General features: G+C 37.5%; 1 protein-coding gene across 1 annotated transcript in view; it reads left to right on the top strand.

Annotated features, from left to right (window-relative positions):
- The window catches only part of NT5DC1 (5'-nucleotidase domain containing 1), a 131,706-nt gene that overhangs the window by 67,712 nt on the left and 38,292 nt on the right, over window positions 1-25,702 (top strand). Inside the window, exons 7-8 of the mRNA XM_008637938.2 lie at window positions 17,654-17,828; window positions 22,280-22,377. Of these exons, the coding sequence (XP_008636160.1) occupies window positions 17,654-17,828; window positions 22,280-22,377 (273 nt within the window). The remainder of the gene's footprint in view (window positions 1-17,653; window positions 17,829-22,279; window positions 22,378-25,702) is intronic.

A 25,702-nucleotide genomic window follows, 5' to 3' on the forward strand; every position in this document is an offset into this window, starting at 1 on the left:
TTTATTCAGTACACTTCAGTTTGCTAATTGTTTCGCCGAAGCAGAAGCAATTAGCTGCCAGTAAAACATTAGCAATAAGCTTTCTGTGATGTTCCCTCCACAGAGTTAGCACCTGTGTTAAATTCTTGTTCTAAATCACCCACCTGGATCTGCCTCAGTCTCTGCATTAATAAAGTAGGAAAACTGGTGTAGAAAAGCTAAACAATATAAACAACTCCCCTCCTAAAAAAAAAAAAAGTGTTATTTGCATACAACTTTTCTATCAAATTGATGTTTTAAGGTACATTTATTTTTTGCATTTACCTGGCTTGAAGTTACTAAAACTGCTTTATAAGTCCAAAGCAGAGATTTCCTAAATAAAAACTTGCCTGCTAAATATAGGTTTTCTTGCTAAAAATAAAACTGAATTCTTATGGTAAAATGTATGAAGTTATTTGAAATTGAATGTATAGTGTTATTATTGTACTACTTTTTAACGAGGATGTAAAACAAAGAATGCTGATGGGATACTCTAGCTAATTCTGTGTGGTGCCAGCCACTTTGTAACTGCTATCAAACTTCAGGAAAAAGAGATCAGCTTCTTTTTAAAAAGAAGTTGAAAAAAATCAAAATACTTAGGAAGTTATTGAAGAGGAAAAGGAAGCATAAGTTTTGTGTGCAGTTTTTAATGCTGGTAACCAATTTTCTGACAAAACTTAAAAAAAATAATACATGATCATGTGCTATTTTTGGAGAATTATAAGCATCAAATAAATCTGTCAGGAAGCCAGATAACTACTTGAACACAGAATTATCACTCTGGTAACTTACATCAGTCTTAGAAGGTGGTTTGAACTGTCTTGCTGGTAGATTTGAAAACTGAGTGAAATACATCCAGTCACTGGCCATATGGCATGCATCCACCTTCCAGCATGAAATCCAGTATGTGGCACTAATGTGTATTTCAGAGGCAAACTAACTTCCAAATGGCTGAAGGATACCAGCCAGCTGCCTGCACGGACAGAGAGAGAGAGACCAAAACCCAAGGGGAGAACACTGCAGAAATCCTTTAAGTCTCCTGTGCCTTTGCACCAACTGTTTGCCTTATAGAGCTCTGAGTAAAACCGAACAGGAAAGATCATAGACCTCTTGCACTGCCAAATATTTTGTGGTCTCCAGGAGCTTGAGAGTTGAACTATGAGACCTGTGTGGTATGTGAGAGAGCTGGAAAGGATTGTTTCAAGTTGGGAGGCAGTGACAGCGCTGCTGGATCTCAGTAGCCTGCTGAGGTGCCAGACAGCCTCTTCCTTGGAGCTTAAAATGGACGAGTGAAGTGATCCAACAGCTAGTAAGTTTATCCATTAAGGTCAGGTAAAGTACAAACTCCTTAATTGCAGTGCTTACCAGAAGGAGGGGAAAACACTTTGGGAGTTTGCAAAATCAGGGTTATATTTCCTTCTCTCAAATATACCCTCCAATTTTTAAAAGTTCACTGTGACAGTTTTCCTTTTTTCACAGTGTACTTTAGAAGCAGGAAAATACTTTGTTTCTAGGCATTAGAAATCCTCCAAATGCTGCCCTAAGTTGGCCAGGGGCAATAAAGAACTCTCTGATACTTTTTTTGTTTGACAGACTTTTAACTGATGTAGATACAGCTGGAGGGTATATTGTGAAGTTCTGTCTTTTAGGCATTCTTTTTGCTTGCTCCTTGCACCCAGATCTTTGCTTTTTGTAGTAATTGTGGTGATCAGGTCCCTGGGATGCCTTTCTCCCATGGGATCATAATGTGTTTGGAGTGAAAGAAATATGACCCGTTTGCTACAACAGTACCAATCAGACCAGGTCCAAAAAAACGTGTTGTGAATTCCTCTTTCAGCTGTTGTTACTGCTCCCTGGCCAGAAACCCTACTCACTCAAAGAGGCTGGTTTTTTTCCCCTTCTCCCTCTCCTTCCCTGGTTTAGATCGATGACTTTCTCCTCTCCTCCTCCTCCCTCTTTTCTGAAACTCATTGTTCTTAGGTTGAAAGCAGACACCAAAAGCACCACAAACTGTTTTCTTTGGTTTGAAACAGCCCTTTCTGTGCATTCTGTGTATACATAATGATTTGCTAGCAGTTCAGATCAGGCACCATTCACTGGAGAGGGCAGGAAGTACTAAGACATGCATGCTGAAAAATTCTTTATGAGGAGAAATTGCACTAATCTTAATGTAAAGACTACTTACTTCAGAGGTCCCTCAGGAGCAGGGCACCAACAACAGGACATGAGCTGGGATAAGAATCCCTTGGGATCTCACTGTGTAGTGGGTGGCAATGTCTTCTGGGCCCAGGGTAATGACATAAGAGGGTTTTATCACTGCTAAATTTTAGACTGTATTAACTATGCAGGTGTACATTTCCACTTGATCAGTCCTTAAGAGCAGCTGAAAAGTTTCAATTCCCATTTAAAACTCAGCAACAAGGTCACTTCTGAGTCAGGTCTAGGTTTTTCAGATGTGAGTTATCAGAAAGACAACTGATTTTGGAGGGCTTTTTCTTTGAGCCCTGCCTAGGTTTAGTCCCTAATGAAGGACAAGAGAACGTAGTTTTTCCAGGTAACTCAGTTCATTGCAGGGTGGGTTTGACTTTGATCATAGCTATTGTTCTTTTTTTAAGTCTTTTAGAGGAGTCTGTCACAACTGAGTCTGTGATTTGTGCTGTGAAGGAGGAGTGTGAGTCAATTTTTAAAAAATCAGTCAGTACCAAAATAATCTTTATTAGGCAAAAACATCAAGGCTGTTAGTTTTTCCTCCCATAGTCAGTAACAGAAGAGTTTTCAGCTTTGTGAATGAAAACCTGCAACTGCCCAAATGATGCCCATGCTCACTTTTTCTGCCGTTTGGTGCTCCTTTTTACACATTTCATCACAAGCTGAAGGGCTTTGCATTGAAGGGTGCATTCCCAGCCATTCCAGATAATCTGACTAAATTCTTTTGCATCCTACTAAATGATGAAACACAGTAACCGGGAGAGTTTTCAATAAAAGCATTCACTCCTCTGTGAAACTTGCTCCCTCTGGTGTTTCAGCAGAGCCACTGCTTGGTGACTTTCAAATCCAGAGTTAGAATTTTATTACATTGTAGTAGTGAGGGCATCTGTAATCTGTAATTGTTATAAAAACTTACAGTATCTTACTTAAAAATATATATTTTGTTCAGTCAGTGTTTTTATAGAGACACTCAGGTGTCATTGCAGTGAATGCAAAGAGCCACACACATATCTTCCTATCTTGGTCTGAATGCCCTATTTATATCCTTTAATCCCTATAATCCCTATTTATAATCCTTTTATTTTACTATATTATTTCATTGCATTTCCAAGGTTTTTGGCATTAAAGAAAAATAGTTTGTCTGATTTTGGAACCTTTATGTAGAAACCACTTGTAATTTGGGGTTTTTTATAATGTAAAGCTATTTGTATCTATCAAGCTAGGAAAAAAAAAAAAAAAGGCATGTGAGCATGCTTCTGATTTAAATCGTTCCCAGTTCTGCTGTATTAGAATTTGGACATGTTCTTACTACTCAAATAAGATTGACTGGATGAAATACGAGGCACCTATCATGTAGGCAAAATTTGTACATAGCAATTGAAATGTTTCTTGCATGCCTAAGATCGTAAGTCACTCAGACGAGCTTCTTACTGCACTGTGGGGAAATGCTGCCACCTGTTTGGTTTAGCTCTCTGCACTTAATAAGCTGGAGTACATTTCCCAGTCTAGGACTCCCGCAGTCTTCTTTATATCCATTTTGTTTGGCTCAAGCAAAGGATATTTTAAACAAGCTGGAAAGGAAGAGTTTAAACTTCCCAGGTGAGCAGTGTGAAAGGTGTTTTTAGATTGGCATGTTACATGGGGCGTGTTGCTGAGCTTGCAGATGGCATAAAAAGTTACTGCCTGTCAGGTGAGACAGAGTGACTGTATATGTGCACATTAAACCTGTCCCCACAGTGAAATAAAATGCTTGCCTAAATGAGGGAGTAAAGAAAGCAGGTACAGGTTCTCATCTACCAGATGCTTAGGTTTGCTTATTTGATCTCTGGTAATCATCTGCAACAGAAATTAAAATGAGAGAAGGAGTAGAAGCAAAATCAGCTTGTGTCTTTTGAGTGTATAAAGTACTATTAGCTGATGCTCAGTCTCTTATATTGAGGAGAATAAGATCCTTGTAAACCCTTTTGCCACTGAAGTCAGTGTGAATTTTGTCACGGGACTATGAACAAATCCTTAAGAGGCATACTTCTCTCAGGCTATAAAATATCTTACTATAGTACACAGTCAGCTATGGTCAAATACCAACAGCTACACACATATCAAAGTGTCTAAAGTTCGAAGGAATCAGATAGAAGTTGTTTAGACAGCCTAATGCATGTTACCTTTTGTTTCTATATAGCACTGCCATTCTTTGGGCAAGAACATTTATGGCAGAATGCAACCACAGATCCTGGATAAACCAAGAACTTTTATTACCACAATGTTTTGGTGAGCTAATCATGAAAGAGCATGAGGTTAAATAAAAATTCCAGGAAAACTTTTATTATAAACTTTCTTTATTTTTCTTTTTATAGCAGCATGTCCTCATACTTTCTAACAATGCACTTCTGTAGAAGAATGATTATACATGTGGAAAAAAACATAAGTAATCCAAATGCCTAACAATTAAATGAGCACATAAGAATTTTTAGTCCTTTCTCTGAAGATTCTTGAAGTCTTTATGTATAATTTAAAGTTTCTCTAAGTATAGTTACTGTTTTATTCTATCCACTAGCCCATAAACTTGTAACTATAATGGTAATAATGACATTTTCCATATAAGTGTATTTATCTTTCACTACAAATACGTCTTACATGCATGTATGTAATATGTGCAAATTGGATTTTGTTTTATAGCAGCTTTTAGCAATGAATACAGATATGAGCAAATTCTTGAGAGATCTTCATGTATCTGCTATACTATTGTCAGACAGAGTTGTCTTTGATAATCAAATGGTTTCTAATGCCTGAAAATTTGCACTTAAAAAGGAAAAAGAAAATATTACTTTTACTTCTGTTTCTTTTTGCTTATCATGAGTCCTTATACATAAGAGAAATTCCTTTTAAAAAGCAGTTCTGATGTAGCCACTATTGCTGATATAATTTAACATTGGTCCTGATAGGAGTATTTTAATGAAAAAAAACATACTTTGTGTCCTATATCACTATAAACTGTCTAAAACCAGCATTCATTCGAGAGACATTTCCATACTCAATTAATTTCTTTCAGCAGAAAGGTAGTAATAAAACAAAGCTCATACAACACATGATACTAACACAAGAATCTGACACTAATGTTCAGATGTCAGTCCAAAAAAATAAGTGAATGAGGATTAAAATGTCTCATTTTTGCAGAATGTGAGGTGCTGAATGAAAACATGGTGTGCATATCTCATTGCCTTTGGCAGGAATGGTAATTTAAAGACTAAAGGAGAAGTGGGTCTCCTCACAGGTCTGTTCTTGGAACTTAATAACCAATCCCACAACCTGGAAAACAGAAGAGCTGTTTGTGCGTCATCTGGTTTCTTCATAAATATTCAGGGAAGACTTTTGTTTTTCTGTGAAAACTGCCTCTACAAACATTTTGAATATATAAATATGAATTGTTCATGCAGTCTTTGCTTTCATAAATACCCTATCCTGTTTGGCTAAGCCTCATGTAAGTGGAATTTGAATGGCAGGACTTCCTTCTGTGCAGCCTAGCAAGGGTTTGAGTGGCAACCTGGCTCTTGCTTTCTGCTTTTTCTCATCAAACTGTTTAATTGAAGTTGTAGTGAGAGGGCAAGAGAATTGGAGCAGGGCCATTGGTGGTGGAGGTATGTGGAAACCCTCCTGCTCCACAGCCTACCCACCCAGGAGAACAGCATAAGGATGCTCAGGAGTGCCCACTGCTGTGATGAGCAGGGTGGGTTCCCAGCCACCCATTGCCAGAACTGCCAGCCACTGCAAGACCGTGTTCCAGCAAGGCAGAAACTACTTTTGCCTGCCTTGCAACATGGACTTGCAATAAGCAGGTGCCAGTCCATGTGCAAGTGTATTTCTCACTTACTTCTTTTTTGAAGGGCTACTGTTTAATCTTGATGCAGGACAGGGGAAAATCTGGAATCCTGGAGAAATTTGTGAGCTAAAAAAATAGCTGTTTCTTGCACAATTATGCTTACAGAAACCGTTTTTCTTCCTCATGCTCACTCCTGGAATTAATCTGGGTTAGTCATTGTTGATTTGGGTTTTATTTTACATCAAGTTTACTTTTCACCTGTTTGCCATTGTTTGGATAATGATAGAACAGATGAAGAATCAAACCAGGAGAGATAAGAATACAGAATCACAAATAAAGCACCCAGGAAAATGTTCTTCATAACTTTTAAATAGATTTCTCTGGACTATAAACTCCAAAATTCTTCCTGACAGATTGATCAGCAATGACCTTTCCAACAGCTCTTTTGGTATAATTTTAACTAATTTCTTCTTTTCCATTCTCCACAAGAGAGTGAGGAACTCAACACACAGGCTTTGCATAAAATAATTTAATTTCGTTGTGCCATTTTTTCAGCATTCTTAATGGAGACTGTACATCTTGTTAAATTTCCGGAAAGCAGATTTTTTCTTTGTTCTCAAGTTGATCGCTCTGCCATAAAAAATGGAGTCTTTGTGCTCATGAAAATGGCATTAGAAATTGAGCATTCCTCTCTCAACCTTCCTGCGGCAAATGAGCTGGTACAAATAGGAAAGGGATGGTCTGCAATGAAAGTAGCATGAAGTCAGCAGTCTGTATCTCTGTTTTGTTTGGATAAGTTTCAGACTTTTTGTTCAGGTTAGCAAACTGTTATTAACAGAGCTGTGCTGCTGCTCCTTGCTGAATTCATTCCTCTTACTGTCTACTAGTAAATTTTTCTGATGTGACCCAAAGTATCATTATCCATATCACATTGATAAACATGGACACTAGCATCACTCATTAAAGCAATGGATGGAAGTGGGGGGGCACATTCCTCAGTAATGTGTAATCGCAGTTCTTTAAGGAACTATAGAAGATAACTTGCATTTAGCACACCACTGCCAAAGAGGTGGGTTAGGTGTTCCTAACAGATGGCTTTCTAGCCTCTTTTTGAAGACCTGCACTGACAAAGATCGTACAACCTTCTTGGCAGCTTTTCCAGTGTTGGTACCATTCAAATCAGAAACCTTATTATTATTTCTAATCTAGGTTTACAGAAGTGCAAGATTATTGCTACTTGACTCATTGACCTTGATCTCAGAGGACAGATTATTCCTTTTTAATTTTTTGCCCCAAGCGTGAGTTTTCTACATGCTTGAAGACTGCTAATATTTCCCTCTTAGATTCATGTTTAAGCTGTCAAATCACCCGGTGTTTTCCATGAAGCCTTCCTCCACACTCATGCCCTGACCTCTGACGCTTGCTGTTCGAGGACCACTGCCATGTGGGGTCATTTCTGTGGAACTGCACGTTTCAGTTCTGTTCCGTCTTTTAAAAGTTTTGTCTGGAAATTTAAGAAGGTTTCAATAACTACAGAAAAGGGAAGAAACTCATAGCTGGGATCCGTGCTCCTGACAGCCACGGCGTGACGATTCTCGGTAGCAGGGGGGCTGCGGTGCTTTGAAGTGACGGCGCAGCCGCCTCCGCGGTGCCGGTGCCGGCGCTGGTCCCGAGCGGGGCCCCCCTCGCTAGATGGCACCAGCGGGCCGATGGACCCGCAGGGAGGCAGCGCCTGGAAGGGCGAGCTCCTGCTCCGGGAAGCTGCTCTCTCTCTTTCCAGTGCCGTGTGGCTGGACTACTGAGATGAGCAAATACGCACACATGGAGGCCTTGCTTCCTCCAGCTGTGCCGGCTTTTTAGAGATCAATGAATCCCTTTATACTGCGTCTAACTGCGCGGTCTGAATGCACCCCGAGTCCTTGTCATTTGAGCTCTTGGAGCCTTATCCTGATGGCCCTTCTTGGTACATCTTCCTGTTAATATTTCTTCAGTACATGGGGACTGGAAATATACTTCCGCAGCCTCAGCCAGATTCATGTAGCTCTGTAGGCCAGAACCATGAAAAGCACTTGGTATGTGTGTGATTTGAGAGCTGTATTAACAGGATAGCTAGGGTGAGATCCCAGGTAAGAAGAGTAAGGCTTTCATTGTATGTATTAAAATGTGATGGTAAGCATAACAGAAGGTAGTACATCACCTACAGGAGGAGTAGTTATTGTTGAACACTACTGGTAAGTTATAAAAATAATGAGATCACAGAAAGCACACGACCAGTAACTTTCTGTATACACAGGGTAATCATAAACGTGAAAGGAGAATAGCCTGTTACAAATCCCCCTTGGTCACACTCTTCTGAAGTGTCTTATTTTCTGATACATTTTAAATGCCTCATTTTATACATAGTTCTTCTCCCTACCCCATTCTTGTGGTGCTTGTTGCTTGCAGTTTCCCACTGCCCATCAGATTGTTCTTGAATTGTGGATGTGGCATCTGTATCAGAATGTTATGTAGGAAGTAAAACTGGAGTCTGCTTGCAGCTCTTGGTCCATCTGTACCATTTGGAAAGTTTGCAACTGCAGACCAGGAGGCTGGAATTAACACCATTTATCCTTGGCAGTGCACAGTTTCTTGGGAGACAGAAAAGGATTATTTCTTGTTTAAAGAAAAAATATTGTTTTTCTTTAATATACATACATATATCTCTCTGTTTGTGTGTTAGTATGTGCATGTGCATATTAAGAGGTAGATGATGATGCTGCTTCCAGGAAAAATATTTCTGAGAACTTGAACTTCCTTCTTACTGGAACAAGTGCCTCAAAGTAGCTGATGCTTTCAAAGCTTCAAAAAGAGTTTCATCTCTTCCCCAGAGCTATTTGAATTTGAGATCTCAGAAGCAGGGATTACCTGTAATGTCTTCTTGGTGGAGCAGTACATCTGAGTAGGATTTTTAGTTTATCAGCAACTGTAGTCTGTGTGTCATTGTAAAATATCTATCTACTGTATTTTATTTCTTCATTATGCATTTCATTTCCACACCAAGCATAAAAGCACATTTTACACAAGCCAATGTACTCAAGTAACCTTCATCAGATTCATAAATAAAACGGTACTTGAATATTTGACTTCCTGTTAAATTAGACTGCAGCAGCATCCTGAAGAGATCCCATTTCCCACCTACTTAGCTGTATTCAGTTGAACAAAACAATTTCATCCTTCCATCCTAAATTGTTCTGCAGGATTTTTTAGGATGTCTTTACCAGGGGATGTGTTTTAAAGGTGAATTGACAACAGGTAGAGTTTAACAGGCATCTAAGTATGCAAAATTTGTCGGGAAAGTAGGTGCTGAGCACAAATAGTTGTAATGTATATCAAAGAAAAATCTCAAATATACTCCTATGGCAAGTTTGTATGACAAATATGTGTATAAGGATCAGTACCTTTAGCAGGCTGAATATAGATGTAGATTTCCAGAATTTTTATAGTAATTTCCCACTGATAGGTTGTCTTCCTGTAAATATTAATGGCAATACTTATATAACAAATAATGCATATAAATCTTTAACAGCAGGAAAAAATGTGGGTTGTGTTGCCTTGAGCAATCACTGTATCACCTTTCAGTCTTTCACTTCCGAGCATAGGTAAGTGTGTTGCATGAATCCTATCAGAAGACATTCTTGACAATGGAATAGAGCAGATTTTTCTACCTGCAGATTATTCACTTTAATTGTTCACACAGTGCAGTAGGGAGGATCTGGAGAATCAGACTAATTTAACTGAATGTCCAGCAAAGGGTAGTTACCTCTGCACAAGTTTAGTGCTCATCCCATGGGTTGCCAGAGTGTCATCAGAAATTGGCTAGTCTCATACAGTTTGATAAATCTGGTCTGTTACGCTGCAAACTAGCATGGTAGTGTAAAGCAAGGAAGTGAATTCTTTTGAGAAATAAATAATTTCCTCTAAAATACAGCAACAGATCCTGTCCTACCTCCAAAGTACATCCTTCCTGCTTTGTAGTGCACTGGGGAAACATTGCTGTGTTGATATAAATATTAACATAAAAACAGAAGGAAAAGAAAAAAACAAGAAAAGAAAGAAAGAAATTCTGTCTCCAGGATTTGTGTATACAAAACTATGGAAGGTCATTCAAACTACCTACATCAAGACAACTTCCTCACAAATACCATGTGTCAGCAGTCAGGGTGAAGTCAGGCTGCAGACTTTGCGATACAGATGTGCTTCTCATAAGTTTTTTTATTTGTGTTGTTTCCCTTTTCTAAAGGAAGGGATTTGCAAGCTTGGGATGAGATAGGGCAAAGACTGCAGCGTGGGTCTGACTCTGGCTGTGGGAGCAGTTAAATCAGCCATTTGGGAACACCAGTAAGAACAGAAAACATATGAAAACAGCCTGGATTTCTCTTTCAGTGCCCATGGACCTCAGTAAGAAGTAGGAGTAACACTACATGCAAAAGCCATGCCAGCATCTGGCTGTGGCATTGCGCTCCTAGGAGTCTTGACTGTTCTGCATCCAGGACACTGCTGATGTGGCGGAACATGAGGCAGGGCTAACAAGAAGGAGGGTGAAGGTTAGAGGCAGACTGAATGGGGTTCTTCCAGATAGGAAATGGTGGGGGGTGTCAGGAAATGATACTTTTTAAGCTTGCTTGAAAAATTTTTGGGGAAAAGTTGTTAATAAGCTAGGTTTTCAAGAAATTATGCAGCCTCACCTTGAAGCTGACTTTGGTTAGGGCCAGCCCTTAAACCTTGCACATCCATGAGGTTCTGGGCTGTCCATCAGAGGTCTTTGGTTCTACCCCCTGCTACACAGGGGGAAGGAGGGGGTGATGTTCAGCTAAGATGTCAGAGCAGTAATACCTTCTAATTTAGACATTAGGACTTCCCTTTAAATATAGCTAAAGGTTCTGTGCTGTTCCTAACAGCCTTTGTCATGGGAACCTCACCTCAGAAAGGAGGAAGAGTGGTGGTTCCTGCCTTAAAATATCAAGCCAGTAGAAACAACATCTACTCTTAACTTCCTTAGGAAAATTTCTAGTCAATCAGACCATTTTTCGTTGGAGAGCTATCTTTAGCTACCAAAGCATTTTAAATTTTGCAGTAAATTTCTCATAGGCCACAGGAGTAGAAAATAAGTAGAAGAGGAAATGACCCATGAAATATTTGCAGAGGTGATGTTTTGTGTGTGTTCTGCTAAAATGTCTCCTTCAGTGTATTAAGTGTTTATATAGCACTGCAGCCACTATTAATCCAAGTAGTCATGTTTTTCCTAGCCCACCATGGACCCTTTCCTTATGGTCACCCCCTTGAAATTAATCAAGGTGAGCACAGAGTTGTCATCACTGGAAAATTGTTTATTATTTTAGGAAATGTGATCTATTTCTGCCTGACCAGAGCTGGATGTTGCTAAAAATACTGAGAATGTTAATGTTACACGGGCAGTAAACATCTTCTTTAACACATGGAAAAGCAGCAAATGAAGAACCAGTTATCTTGTAGTTCCACTGGTAATATGTGATTAGTTCAAAACTCAAGTGCCCCATGCAAAGTGCTTACATTGTGATCATAAAAATCCCTACTTTTCTGAGAACACAGGAGGAAAAGTTTTCTCTTTAATTTGATTTGACATCCTAATATATGTGCCCTATTTATGGGTTTGCATTATTAGTAGAATGCAACCTATCCTTAATACTGGTTTGTTTTTCATTTCTCCTCCTATTTCCTACCTCCTCTCTTCTGTCTGATTTTTGGGGGGTTTTTCCCCGTTTTCTATCCCATTTGTGTTTCATTGTATATACAAGAGCAGTTTGAAAGATACTCTGTTTTGTAAGCAGCTACTCATATATCTGGGCACATAAGCGAATTCTTAGCTAAAACAAGGAGAGGTTCATCAGGTTTCAAAGTTCAGCCTTGTGATGGGCAGCAATTCATTGGGGTGTCATCCTGAATTTCTGGTCTCCACTGGCCACCCCACCCATACTACTTTTTTTCCCCTCTTCTGCTTCTCTCTTTTTTCAGATGAGAATGAGCAATTTGGTACCAGAATATTAAAATCTCCTTTGTCTCCAAACTTAGTATCTTCTTTTGATGTCTGCTCCTAATAAACGAAGAAGTGTAAATAGCTGGTGTTCTTTCTGCCTGAACTGGACCAGGATCTTTAACCTTTTGACCTGTTAAGAAACAGTACAGTTTTTCTAAAGAATTTCTCAGTCTTTCTAAAGAATTGAGACAATTGCAGAAAACATAAAAACTCGGAATATTTGACATCTGTCGCGCCTCATTTTTGCTCTTATGACATTTGCCTCTTCCTAACCTCCTATCTTCTAGGACTTTCATCCTTTTATTCTCTTTTTAAAAGTTTTTAATCTCCTGGGGGAAGGAGAGAGTGATTTATCTCTTCCTGCTGCTCCCTGTTCCTGATATCTGCCTCATCCCAGGCCTCCAGAATGTAACCATATTTTGTCCAGTCATCCCTGCGTCATCCTTCACTATCTTTTCTTATCTTGCTTTATGTTAACATTTCCTTCCCTCTGTCTCTCATTTTGCTTCTGCTGCTCCTACTAGAACACACACTTCAGCTTAAACGAAAGGAAGTAAAAGCCAACTTGCCATCACCCCCTTTCTCCTCTACTTGCTTTCATTAGATGAAATTTAAGTTCTTTTGCAGAATCTTCTGTGATGAAGGTATTTTTCTTGTGTTTCTGTTAAATGCTCATGATAGTTGTTAGATTAGTTTATTTAGACAGGAGAAGAAGACAGCAACAATGGTGAAAGAAGTGTCTCTGTTCACTCTAGAAACCTGAAGTGTTGTAAGCCTACAGTGGATAGGAATAAACAATGAATATAGTTGTCTGTATCTGCTGACTGTAACATTTATTGGAATTCTACTCTGTTAATCAAATTAATAACTGTTACGTGCAAGCCGGCATTAAGACAAAAATTAGGGAAGAGCTATAAGTTCTTTCTCATGGCAGAACTATAGAGAATTTGGCTATGGGTATTAATAGGTAAGCTATCATATTGCCTTTGAATTTAAAAGACAGAAAAGTCACATTCCCAAATACTACTTTCGTTGTAAGAGATTGGTAGTTGTTAAAGCCACTAAATACAAGCTACAAATTGGCAGCTGAAAGTTTATTTTTCTTGGCTGAATTCTAGGATTTTTTTAGCCTCATACTTCTCTGCTTAGCTAAATTGTATAAATAGCGGATAAATTATTTTTAATTTAATCAAGTAGGTGCCCCTTAGAAGCAGTGACAATACAAAGAAATACACTGTTCCTGTGTTTTAGTTCTGGGCTGAAACCTTGCCAGAAACATACCCCTTGAACATTTGCCCACTTTATAATCCAAATAACAGATAAGGGATGAAAACTGCAGTGTCCTGGCAGTGCGGATTTAGAGACACTGAGTCTAAAGGAGTCCAGAGCCAGTGGGCATGAACTGACCCTGCCAGGGAGAAGTGGTGTAATGCAGAGCACAAGAGAAATCCATAATTATTTTTTCCACAAATACATGTATTATATTAGAACATCAAACTGTATACTTCAATAAAGTAATTTTGTGACTGTAGTAGAGGAGGGTGATTGGCTTAAGGACTGGATTATTGTCTGTGCTGGAAGACATTACAAGCAGTGTACAGCTTCCTTCTGAATTTGGTCTGGGGGTTCTGCATTTCCAGCATTTCCATCTACATAATTCCCATCACAGTATCACAACTGTGTTACACACAGTTAAACTGCAAGTCAAGACAATGCAAAGAACATCCTGATTAAATTAAAATGTCAGGTAAGACAAGAAAAAACAAACTCCAAACTGGACACAAGGGAACCTCTGATAATATAGATAGAGGAAATTATTTTGCTTTGAAAATACAGCAGGACATTGATCTGATAGGAGGCTCTGGCAGGACTTTAATATGTGCTGGTTCTAGACAGTTCATTTTAATTGCTTCTATCTTCATCTTAAAAAGTGTATATTTTTTTCTGGAAGGATATTTAGTGGACTGCAAAGGTAGTCATTGTTTTTTAAAGTGCATTTGGAAGATGATTATAAATCCCTACAGAGGCTAGTTGCTAATTTGCTATTCCAGGCTGCATTTCAGAGATTTGAGATAAACTTCAAGTTGTTTAGTAACAAGAATGGAAATTGAAAAAATTGCATTTCTTCCATGGTAACATATATGTAATAAATTCCAAAGTTGTGTATAAAATGTTTAGACATTCAGTTTCCTGCTCCTCATCATTGGATTAAGTTTTCTCATAAAATCACAGGGGGTAAATATGTTGATTGTTATGTTGATTGTCACAGTCTTCTTGTTGCATTTTTTTTTTTATTAAATACTTCTTGGTATTTTTGAGTAAGTGTTCGCACTGCCAAAGAGCCAGAGGTTAATAACGAAGGCTTTGGCATGCTTGAAGGCAACTGAAAACAACAGAGACTTTGAGGTGAAAGTCGGGATAGTTGTTTTGTTAATGTTTTGCTTTCACTGATATGTGGGTGTGCATTTATACATGTCAATGTCCATATAGCTGTATGTTAAGTGATATTCATAAAACAGAGAGGAAAAAATGTAGCTATTTTATTTTAGGCAGTGTACAGACAGCAAACCGTCCGTTGTAAAGCTGGCAGTGACCATAAGTCCCCCACTTTGATACACTGACTTTGTGCACCAATAAAACTTTTCTAAAGTTTGCTTACAGTTCCGTTTTTAAGAGTATTTTGCAATTTGGATGGCCCATAAGAATTATCAGGAAGGTATAACAGGCTAGGGACATTTCTTATTTCTCAAGAACAGTGTTATTCTGAAGAATTACTTTTTTGTTTTTCAAGAACGGAGCTGTATGACAGTTGTATAATCACTTATTACTGTTAACTCATTCTTGCTTTCCTCTGTTGGCTCTGATAAAATTATTTCTTTTCTCATTTCTCACTGGTGCTTTGCTTAATTGAGTTTTCTTCCTATTTTTATTGTTTGCTTTAGAAAAACACAGTGCAGCGTATGCCATAGTGGGAAAAAAGCTTCATTTGAAGGTTTGACATGATGCTATTTCTCCATCACATGTTAAAGCTTCCACAATTTTTTCTGCCAATAAGGTGCCTGTGGCTCTGCTATACTCCTCAAAATTGGCTCTTGCTCTGGGATAATGAGCAAGTTTTTTGGCTTTTATTTTATTTGGCTTTCAATCAAATCTTGCAAGCTTTGGTGGTTAAACTCATTTATTGGTAGGAGTTTGTATTCCACCAAACTGTCTTCACCAGATGCAATAGTATGTTAGGAATTAAGTCAAACTCTACTTTGCTGGGCCATGCTGGCCTAATTACAGTAGAGTATGCTTTAATGAGGATTCTTCTGAGCTGCCTCTGCCTGATATGGCAGACAGCCCAGGGGCAAATTTCAGATCCCAGTGTCAAGAACTGATTCATTGCTTGTCTGCAATTAACAGCTGGGCTTCAGGGTCTGGATAGAAAGCTAGAATAAGATCCTCTTTCAGCTCATATATTGAACCCAGAGTTGTTGGCCTTTTCCAATGCAGATGTAGCTAAAAGGCCAAATATAATAGATTTGTCACGTAGAACATACTGCACAGATTATGGAGAAATAAGACAGTTTTGATTAAATTAACTCAAAGTCTTTAAATTGCACATCAAAGAATGGTCACGGACAGTGGAAGGCATTTCATAAGGAAAGAAAAATACAGTGTCCAGGAGTAAAACAGATCTTTCTGTCTGAGAGTGAAAAGAGTGATAGGTCACTGGTTATATAAATGAGCTTTGCCATCTTTATTTTAATTTCTTGAACCTCTGAGAGCTAATGACAAGCCTGCTTTGTTTGTGTGTCCCCCTTCATTCTCATCTAATGTTGTGCACTTTCCAAAACACCAAAAAAGAAAAATTATCATAGCATAGCATATGAAATATTGTTGCTAGTTATAATATGGAGGGGGGAAAAAAAGAAGTTTATGCTCCTAGAAACTCTATTGCTCATCCCAAACAATATTCATGCCCCAGGAAAGAAGGAGGGAAAACACAACAGGAAACCTTCTTTCGTAAATCTGCTTTGTTTAATCAAAAGAATCATTGTTCTTGGCTAGCTCTCAAGGCAAATGTCATGGCATCCCATAATGCCGGCTGCAGGAACAGGCTCCTATTCCCCTAGTACACACTGTTACACAGCCTGACCTAAATACAACAAAGAACTGGAACGGTGGCCTGGTTGTGAGTTGGGAGATTTTGCTTGAGAGACTCTCCTCAGATATACTAGTCCACCTTTTTGGAAGAAATCTGTCAAGCCGTAGTACAGAATAATACATTTTTACCTCCTGTCTGGTTCCAGGGATAAGAGCCAATTTGAAACTTCTTTTGGAAGACTTTTGTTCCCTGCCATCTGTAGATGTTTGAATGTGTAGTATATGAAATAGTGTTATGTTTAGCACCCAGAATCTTTCAGTCTTTCTTTGATACTAGTGTTTCAAACATGCATGTTCTCTTTCATTAAATAGCTGAAGTTCAAGTGGTTTAAAACTTATTTTTTTCGAACTAGAGAACAGCATTACTCACATACCAGAAGGCTAAGTAATGTCTGGGATTTATTAAATCATTCAGCTAAGTTGACCACAGTTTCATATAGAACAAGTGCTGGAAGAAAAATAATCTATGATGATGTTCATTATACTATAGCATACACAGACTGAGAGCCAAACATTTGGTATCATTTCTGTCTCTACAATTATTGTATTTCTTTTTAAACCTTTAACTAGCTTGACAGCCTTGGTTATAGAGAGTTTGAGCACAGAGGAAATATGTAGGTAGGTTTAATGTTAGTTTGACATCTTGGTAAAGCAGCTATGGGCTGTAACAGGATGAATATTTATTCGTGACTTTAATGAATAGGTAACTTTTACTGCCAAGTTAGTGTTCTTGCACACTTTTAAAAATCTTACATTCCAAGTGTATTTGCAAAATTCTATTGCTGTTTTATTTGGCAAAAAGAACATTATTGAAGCTCGAATTGGAACAGGGCAGTTTTTGCATCTGTTCCTAGTATTCCAAATACTTATGAGTCTTTGCCACTATATCAACCTTTTATAGATAAAGTGCTACTTGAGAAAAATGCAAAAGTAATAAAATGGATGTTACTGATCAGTCAATGCTAATGTAAAGTGTCAGAAGTAAGTGAACAGGTGTTCTTTGGAATTTTGGGTCCTTACCACTTTCTAAACATTTAGCTCATTTTACAATCACAAGCTGAGTATCCAAAAATTGAGCAACGGCAAAAAGAAATAATTATTTCCTGCGTAAAACTCTAATCTGAAATTTCTTTGCTATAAACCATTATGAGCAAAAGAACATCAAACAAAATAATTATGAAAATTCCACAGTAAAAGAGAAAAGCCATGCAAACTTATTTCTGCTACAATGAATCCTCTTGGTTTGATTGGGGGTTTTGGTTTATATTAAGTTACAGCCCGGAGAAAATTTTAAACGTTGCTTTGCCTTGTTTTAATTGTGTTGTTTGCACATAAAAGGATATTTGTTGTGTGGATTAAGTGGTTTGTGAGCAAAATTGGATAACATAATTATGTTTTAATTTTTTTAGAAGACTGTGGGATGTATTTCCCAGAAGTGAAAAATCATCCAGACAAATATTTACAAAGATGTCCTGAGTCTGTAAAAAAGTGGCTGAAACAACTGAAGAATGCTGGGAAGATTCTGCTGTTAATTACCAGTTCTCACAGTGACTACTGCAGGCTTCTGTGTGAACATGTTCTTGGGTAAGTGCAAAGTCCATTTCAAATTATATCTGCCAAACAGCGACTGGAGATAAGCCTGAGTTACTGGGAAGCTAATTTGAGTTTTGTTTATGTATGGTGAATTACTTGGTTTTGAGTTTTCTGGTGGGCCCCTCTCTTGTAGATTGTTACAGGGTACTTGTGGAAAGTAGTCCATCTGTGAGCCTGTGAGCTGTATCTGACCCACAGCACACTGCATCCTTTTGGGGGCATCATAATGGGGTTGAAGATTCCAGGGAATTATTTTTTAGGCCATAAACATCATCTGATTCCTAATTTTATCATTAACTTTTGCTAGACTGTCTTATTTAAGCCACTTCCTTTCTTGCTTCTCCAGCAGTGAATGGAATTAGTAGTACTATTTAATTTCCATGCAGTAATCTGCAGGAAAAGCTTACCAATTCCTTTTCCCATTAGTGGTTTCCAAAAGATGGCTGTGCATGAGAAATGTGCTTCATCACAGCAGAAAAGATAAAACAGACAGTTCATTGCACTTGGCAACTGGTTGAGATTGTAGTTGCTGATCACAACAGCTGTTTTTAGCGTAATAAAGAACATGAGTGGTCAAGTCGAATTCAGTGAAATTCAGCAGAGCCATCACTTACACCCCTAGAAAAAAAAAAATCAGTGATGCAAATAGTGTGGTAGGTGACAGAGTGAGACTATTAATTTATTATTAATCAAAGAAACAAAGTAGTTCAGAGTGAGACAACCTCGACTATCAGGATATGCCAGGGAACATCAGAGCGAATGCAGCAACCAAGAAGAAAACCACGGGTAAGTAAAAGACAGAGCTACCTTCCAAAACCAGTCCTGCCAGTATCACTTCTCTTTTGTACTCTCTAGGCTAAATGCTAAAATGAAGCATCAACTGTGCCAGTTCTCACTGCTTTGCATGAACATTACACTTGCTCATTTGAGGGGCAAATCTACCTCCTGACAAAAAGGAATTCTGCTTATGAGCAAGATGCCTGTGAATTAGCTATTTTGTGTAGATCTGTCTAGTTATTTCCTAAATGAAAATTTGGTACAAAAGTAAATTCTTGGCCACATATAATGATTTTGGCTTTCTATTCCTTGGTGAATAGTGTTCAGCTGTTTAAGGCAGCTGTAGAAATCCTGCTGGAAGACAGTAAGCAAGGTATCAGAACGATCAGTTGCCTTTCAAACACCAAAAAAGATATTCTACTAGAAGGATACTGCACCACTCTCTCTTTCCACAGAAGGGTAGGATGGTCTAAGGTATTTATTACAATCATGTTTTCCAGGGATTCATGCAGTGTGGCTTCCAAGTAGCTTCTGGAGAACTGAGTACTCCACTATCCATTAAACTTTACTGAAGTGGGGTTATTTTCCTGAAAATCTAAACTTTTTATTGGTTTTGTTTGTTCCAGGCTTCTCATTTCAGACTGAAAGACTCTACATACCTGTGCTGCTTTTTGCTGTACTGGAATATAGTTTAGATGCCCTCCTACTACCTCTGACATTAACTTTAATTTGACCAGGCTAACTGCTTTTTATTCTTGACATCAACACTGCATTTTATTCCTGATATCAACACTTATGAATTGCACCTACACAGTCCTTTATTAATTTCTATTCCTACTTCTTTCAGGTAATCAGTATGATACTGAGAAGTCCAAAACTGTATAGTATGAAATAAAAAACCTTTGTGATAAATATGGAAAACAGAGATGCATGTGAAATTTTAGCCTCTTACTCCTAATATCCTTACCTTGTAACTGTTTAGTTTTTTGAACTTTATTAAAGAAGCACCTTTTGACTAAGAAATTATTGTCTTCATAAAATCTGTGCTTGGAAATTCATGCTTAAGTGTATCATTTACTATTTCATGAGCAAAATATCCCAGTTGTGTTCATCTGACCAAATTGTCCTTAACTAGAAGACATTTTGGTAGGGAGAGGAAGTGTAAGAAAAAACTTCATTTTGAAATCAAATGAGAACTGTTTCCCAGCCAGAGCACAGATATACTGCTGGGACCAGTATATAAAACATGTAAAACTAAGAAAGCAAGTGCCAGTTCATCCACACAGCAGCGTCGTGGTGTGAATTTTCAGTCTTACCTAACACGAGGATGCTGTCCTCATGTGTCCAGTTAACTGAATGTTTAAGTGTTGCCAGGAGCACACCTAAATATGACTCAGTCATCCCATAGTCACTGAAGCCAAGTGTATTTCACTTTTTCAGGAACGTTAGCCACCCAAAAGTGAGGAATTTTTTGAAGCTGGTCATTTTGTTTCCCTCTGTGGTTAGTGGAAATAAACCACTGGGCATTATCCTCGGCAATTCATTCTGCATTGTAGAATTATGTCCGAAATAAGTGGGATGAATTACCTTTCAAGAATGTGGATGTTTCTCCACTGGCTCTGTCTGTGGTGTCTGAATTCAGTGTGCAATTTTTAGGAGGTCGAAGTTATGATACATGTATGACATACATCCTACCCTTTGTGTTAGCTGTTTACTGGAACCACTGGCCACTCTACCAAACACAGGCAGTAACTGGAACAGATTTGATTTGTATATAGTGTTACATAGTAACATAACACAAGGTCCCTCATAAAAACATGAGATTGAATATGTTGTTTCAAAAAAGGCCACAGCATCTCCTCACAGAAAGCATAATTTTTCAACAGATCAATAAAAAGTTACCAAATCTTCTGAAAAACTCTTTTATCTTCTGAAAACTCTGTCTGTTTCAATTTTTTTAAACAAAGCACTTGCCACTTTTTCCACAAATCATAGAATCATAGAGTCATTTAGGTTGGAAAAGACCTTCAAGATCATCAAGTCCAAGCATTAACCAAGCACCTCTATGTTCACTACTAAGCCATATCACCAAGTGCCACATCCACACGTTATTTGAACACATCCAGGGATGGTGACTCCACCACTACACTAGGCAGACTGTTTCAATGTCTCACCACCCTTTATGTGAAGAAATTTTTTGTAAAATCGAATCTAAACCTGCTCTGGTGCAACTTGAGGCCATATTCTCTCATCCTCTCACTTGTTAATTGTTCTTTGTTGTGTTCCTGAAACGTTTGCTTTGTTTTGCGAATTCAAGCTTAACTTACCCATGGATGCATTATTTGCACCAGACCCTAATTTGAAAAGTTTGTCTCTGTCGATTCTTTTCACCTGAGGACAGAAGAGTCTGGCCTGTTTGCTCAGTGTCTGGAATCTTCCACATGGAAGCAAATTTTAAAAACATACCATTGTAATATTTGATAATGGTTCTCTTAAAAAGGTAAAGGTTTACATATGGTCACAAGTGGAGAAAAATTAGACAAATCTAAAATTTCATTAGAAAGGCACTTTTATTTTAAGGCTGAAATGTAATTTTGAGCACAACCCAAAAGCTGTCTTTCATAGGGAGAGCGTTCAGTTTTTGATAAGATATCTCAGTTCTATGGAAGATCATGAATTATTTGAAAGTGATAGACTTAGCTAGTTTACTTCCAGCAAACTTCCTCTACTGCTGATAGCATTTCAGTGCCTGTGTCCATCTTGGACTTGCCATCTGTGATTTCTTTTTTCCATGCAAGAGTATCCATCATTTTTTGGATGTTGTAGGCAATGAAGTCACCTAAGCAATGAAACACTTCTAATAAAATAAAGTACATCATAGATGAGGAATGTTTTCTTATATATTATGCTGAGACATTCAAACCCATTTAAACTGATGGGATTTCCAGAGTTCAGATAACAATCTGTATATATGGACCTAAAGATCTTTGAAAAATCTGAATTTAGTGTGGGAATCAGCTGGTAGATGAAGACTCAAAGCTGATGGGTGTTTATTTGTAGTCGCATGTTCAGCCTCCCTGTAACCAGCAGGGATGTAGTGAGAGCAGCCAGTGGAATCTGAAGAGGGAGTTCGGCTTTCAAAATGGTGCTTCAATTTTGGAATATGTGAAATCACACTCTAATTTTCCTTGGCTGTAAATTAGATCTCTGTTGTCTGCTAGTGGCATCTTAGGCCTGTGCATCCCTACAGATACCAACAATATAAGCACCTGTGTTTAAGTGTCTTCAGTTACTTCCTAGCCCATCACTTCACTTCATATGTTCTTCCTTGAAAAGAATATCCCTCATTTACAACTTTCTGTGCGTGTCTATGCATACGTTGCCATCTGAGATTAAAAATATATGATCTGTTACATGTTCTCCTGAGATCAAGGAACATCTTCTTACAAATAATGAGTGTTCCCAAAGATCAAAGTGTGACTCCCTTTTGACTACCTCAGGAAAATACGGATAATAGTGACACTGAACAAGCACTGAAAAAAAAAAAAGTGACAGAAGCAAGTGCCTTAAAGCAGTACTTTGTTATTTTCTTAAGTCTTAAAGAGTATTGTATGGCATTTAACTAATTTGTTAGTTCAGCTAATCACATTTACTTTACTTTCTAGGAATGATTTCGAAGAGTATTTTGACATTTTGATCACAAATGCTTTGAAACCTGGTTTCTTCTCCCATACACCAAACCAAAGACCTTTCCGAACTCTTGGTAAGTTGCAGCTGTCAGTCTCTTCTCATCTGCTTACCTCTGTGGTTAAAAAAAAAAAGGAGAAATTAAATAAAGGCGACTGAGCACTGGCAATGGGGTGGGAAGTGGACTCCTAAAATTCTGTTAAGACTGAGAAGCACTGAGAAATTAAAAATTACAGTATTGAGGACAATTGAAAGGCAGAGCTATGATAGTAATTAAAATTACATGGGGTCTCAAATACTGCATCATTAATGAAAAAGAATGTTTTTCTTTATTGTGCTGACAGGGTCATGCACACAAAACAATATTTAGTTCTGGAAAAAACCAGCAGAAATATTTAAAGAATTTAAAGGAAATTCAGAGAACTGTACAAATAAAATTGCAAAACTGAAGGAAATGTTTTGTGATGGAAATCTGACAGCATTAAATGTGTTTACTTTGGCTAAATAATGATGGAGTAGGTGAAAAGGAAGTGCCCCTGTACTCAGTTAATATAATTAAAACAATCTGAAACACTTGGCAATGTTGTCCATAAGGTAATTAAGGTTTTAACACAAGAGGTTTATAAGAGCAGTGTTCAGTGAAGTACAAATGACAATGTAACATTGCTGAAGACAGTTAATTCTTCCATATTTTGGTAAATACCTTTATGGTTAAATGTTACCTGAAAATTAATTTTATAGGCAAAATAGCTTAAGTCAGCATACACTGAATCATATTTTATCATTTTATGACAGGAAAGTCAGCATTGCAGCTCAAAAGAAATTTTGCTTGTGGAACGTTTACAGTAAAACTGAAACAAGTAGAAGAAATATATATTGAAACTACATTTTAATGTTTCACATATTTATATAGGAAAATAAGTAAGAAGTATCTTAGGTGTGATTTTTAAAGGATTAGTTCAAATAGTTGCCAAGTTGACTATTTGAGAAAAACATATCTCAGAAGGGAAATTGAAACTATTTGTGTGAAAGGAGGGAGGGGACTAAAATCTTAAAGGGTGAAAAAGGCTCAATTCTGCAACCATTTGATTTAGTTTTGTATAAGGCAAACTAAAAAAAAAATGTAATTCACTTTGGATTTCTTTTAAACAATCTGATTAGCCTGACTTCCTAAGGAAATCCTGCTGTGTCCCTCTGTCAGTAATTCAGCCAGCAACTTTTGAACCTGTTGGACAGTTTCAGTAAATTTAATAGACAGCCAAAAAGCTCCAAGATACTTTGACAAGGTGGGGGTTTTTGTGCAAACAAGGGCAGACTAGAGGGAGAAGACCAAGTTACTCTCTCCATTGATATTGTGTAGCACTGGCTTAATCACTACATTACACTGTAAGGACCAATTTTCATGAAGCTCTTTCTTTTTCTGCTTTCAAACAGGAACAGCATTATCTGGAGTCCTCTTATTGACTTAGTGGTTTTCATTCCGTTTATATCTTGACAATGCAACGGGGCTCAAATGTCAGTCAATCACTCACTACATCAATACCTTATTAATGCTAAATAAAATGTAGTTTCTGTTCTGGACACCTCACTATCTAAGTAGATAAGGGACACAAACGTAACTAAAGCAATCATCAGATAAATAATTTATTGTAACTACTAACCTGGGAGTGGGGGTTTTTTTGTTATTATATTTGTATTTGAATGAAAGTAACTGGTTTCTTCTGAAAGACCAGCCACAACATTCAAAGCAAAGAATGATACACATAGGACAGGTTTTTAGAGGTGTGTTTAAAAGTACCATAGAGCTTGTTTAAGAGTACATGAAGTTTAAACTGTAAAAGTAGGGGCATTTATATGAGAAAGTGCCTGAAATAATAATACATTTCTATAATGTTTATTTTTATGCCCTCCCTCTGTGTTCCTCACAGCAGCTGAAACAGTATACGGTGAACCTTCTGATATGTCGACGGGGAGCAGTTTTCCAGTTTTCAGAATTTTTTTTAAGGCTTTCTTTCATATCAGAACCACTGAAAATTCAAAATTTCAGTTTCCACTTTGTTTCTTCCTGTTGGCACTACAGACTTCAGGCAGAAGAGTTTGGCCATTGTGCTGCAAATCAGGGAGACAAAATTTACTTATTTTTCCTTTGAAAAAGTAAAAAAACTATAGGTGGACATCATAATAAATATTTTCTTAAAGCACAGAGACTAAACTTTTGCTAATGTAATTTAGGGAAAAAAAGCTTGTTCTAGGAAGAAATGTGTTGTAGAAAATGAACTGAAGTAATTGCTTGTCATTGCTATCCATTTCTCCAGACTTGAGTCTCAGCCATGTTCTTCCAACCATCAGTAGGTCTGAGCTGCAATAAATTCCTAATGATACCATCTTTTATTGGGTTATAAATGGACTTAAGGATAGGGCACAAAATATGGAATGTGTTCTTAATTTCAAACATCCCAAGTGTTTCATTGTGTGCTGGTGCTAAATGTTATTTGTCTATAACAGGACTTCTGCTGCAGATTTACTAGAGGAAAGGTTTTGAAGTTTACTAAAGAGAAGGATAAATTCTTTTCAGTGAATAAGTTCAAAAGGCAATTGTGTTCAGTAGGCATTTGAAGGAGAATGAGAAACAGGATGAGATGACAAAGGAGGCATTGTCTGGAAATGTGATACTGGGTAACAGCTCTGAAAATGTTTTTTTTTTCAGTAGACAAGTAATTTTAGAGCCAGTCCATTTAGAAACCATGAAACATTATTTTAATTGCTCAATTAAAATTGCATCAGTATTTCATTTGAGTTTCAAGATGTGCATCATCTAAAGCAACCAAAACACTGTTTGAAAGCCTAAAAGATTTGTGTGACTGGGACACTGAAAAGCACAATAATTAATTATTTAATTTTGCATAATTGTCTTTCAAAGTACCATTCTGTTAAGTGGAGGAACAGTTTATGTGAATCTTTGCAGATTTTAGGACAGCTACATTTATTTTAACCTGGCAAAGCAGTTTTTATAATTAGGGGTAAGTTATGTAGCAAAGGATATATTTTGTGAGAACACTGCTGTACATAAAAAACCCCCAGACTTTGCTACCATAATATGAATAATCCATAATTTACTTGTTATTCATGAGGTTATATTTTCTTTTACATAGGGAAATACTTCTTATGGTTCTTGAAAGTACTAATATTATCTTGAGCTACAGGATCTAAGGATCAGGTTGAAAATGTTTGTGTAAATCCTGTGTTGACAATGAAGGATTTTCTTTGTTTTCAACAGCTACATTCAGCTTAAAATAATTTATCATTCCACTAAGGGTGTGAAGGAATATAAATAGAAAATACAGTTGTGAATTATATGATACTGCAATACATGAAGATTTCTGTAACATTTGACAGCAGAG

Source organism: Corvus brachyrhynchos, unplaced genomic scaffold (genome assembly GCF_000691975.1).
Source record: "Corvus brachyrhynchos isolate BGI_N302 unplaced genomic scaffold, ASM69197v1 scaffold14, whole genome shotgun sequence".
NCBI lineage: Eukaryota > Metazoa > Chordata > Aves > Passeriformes > Corvidae > Corvus > Corvus brachyrhynchos.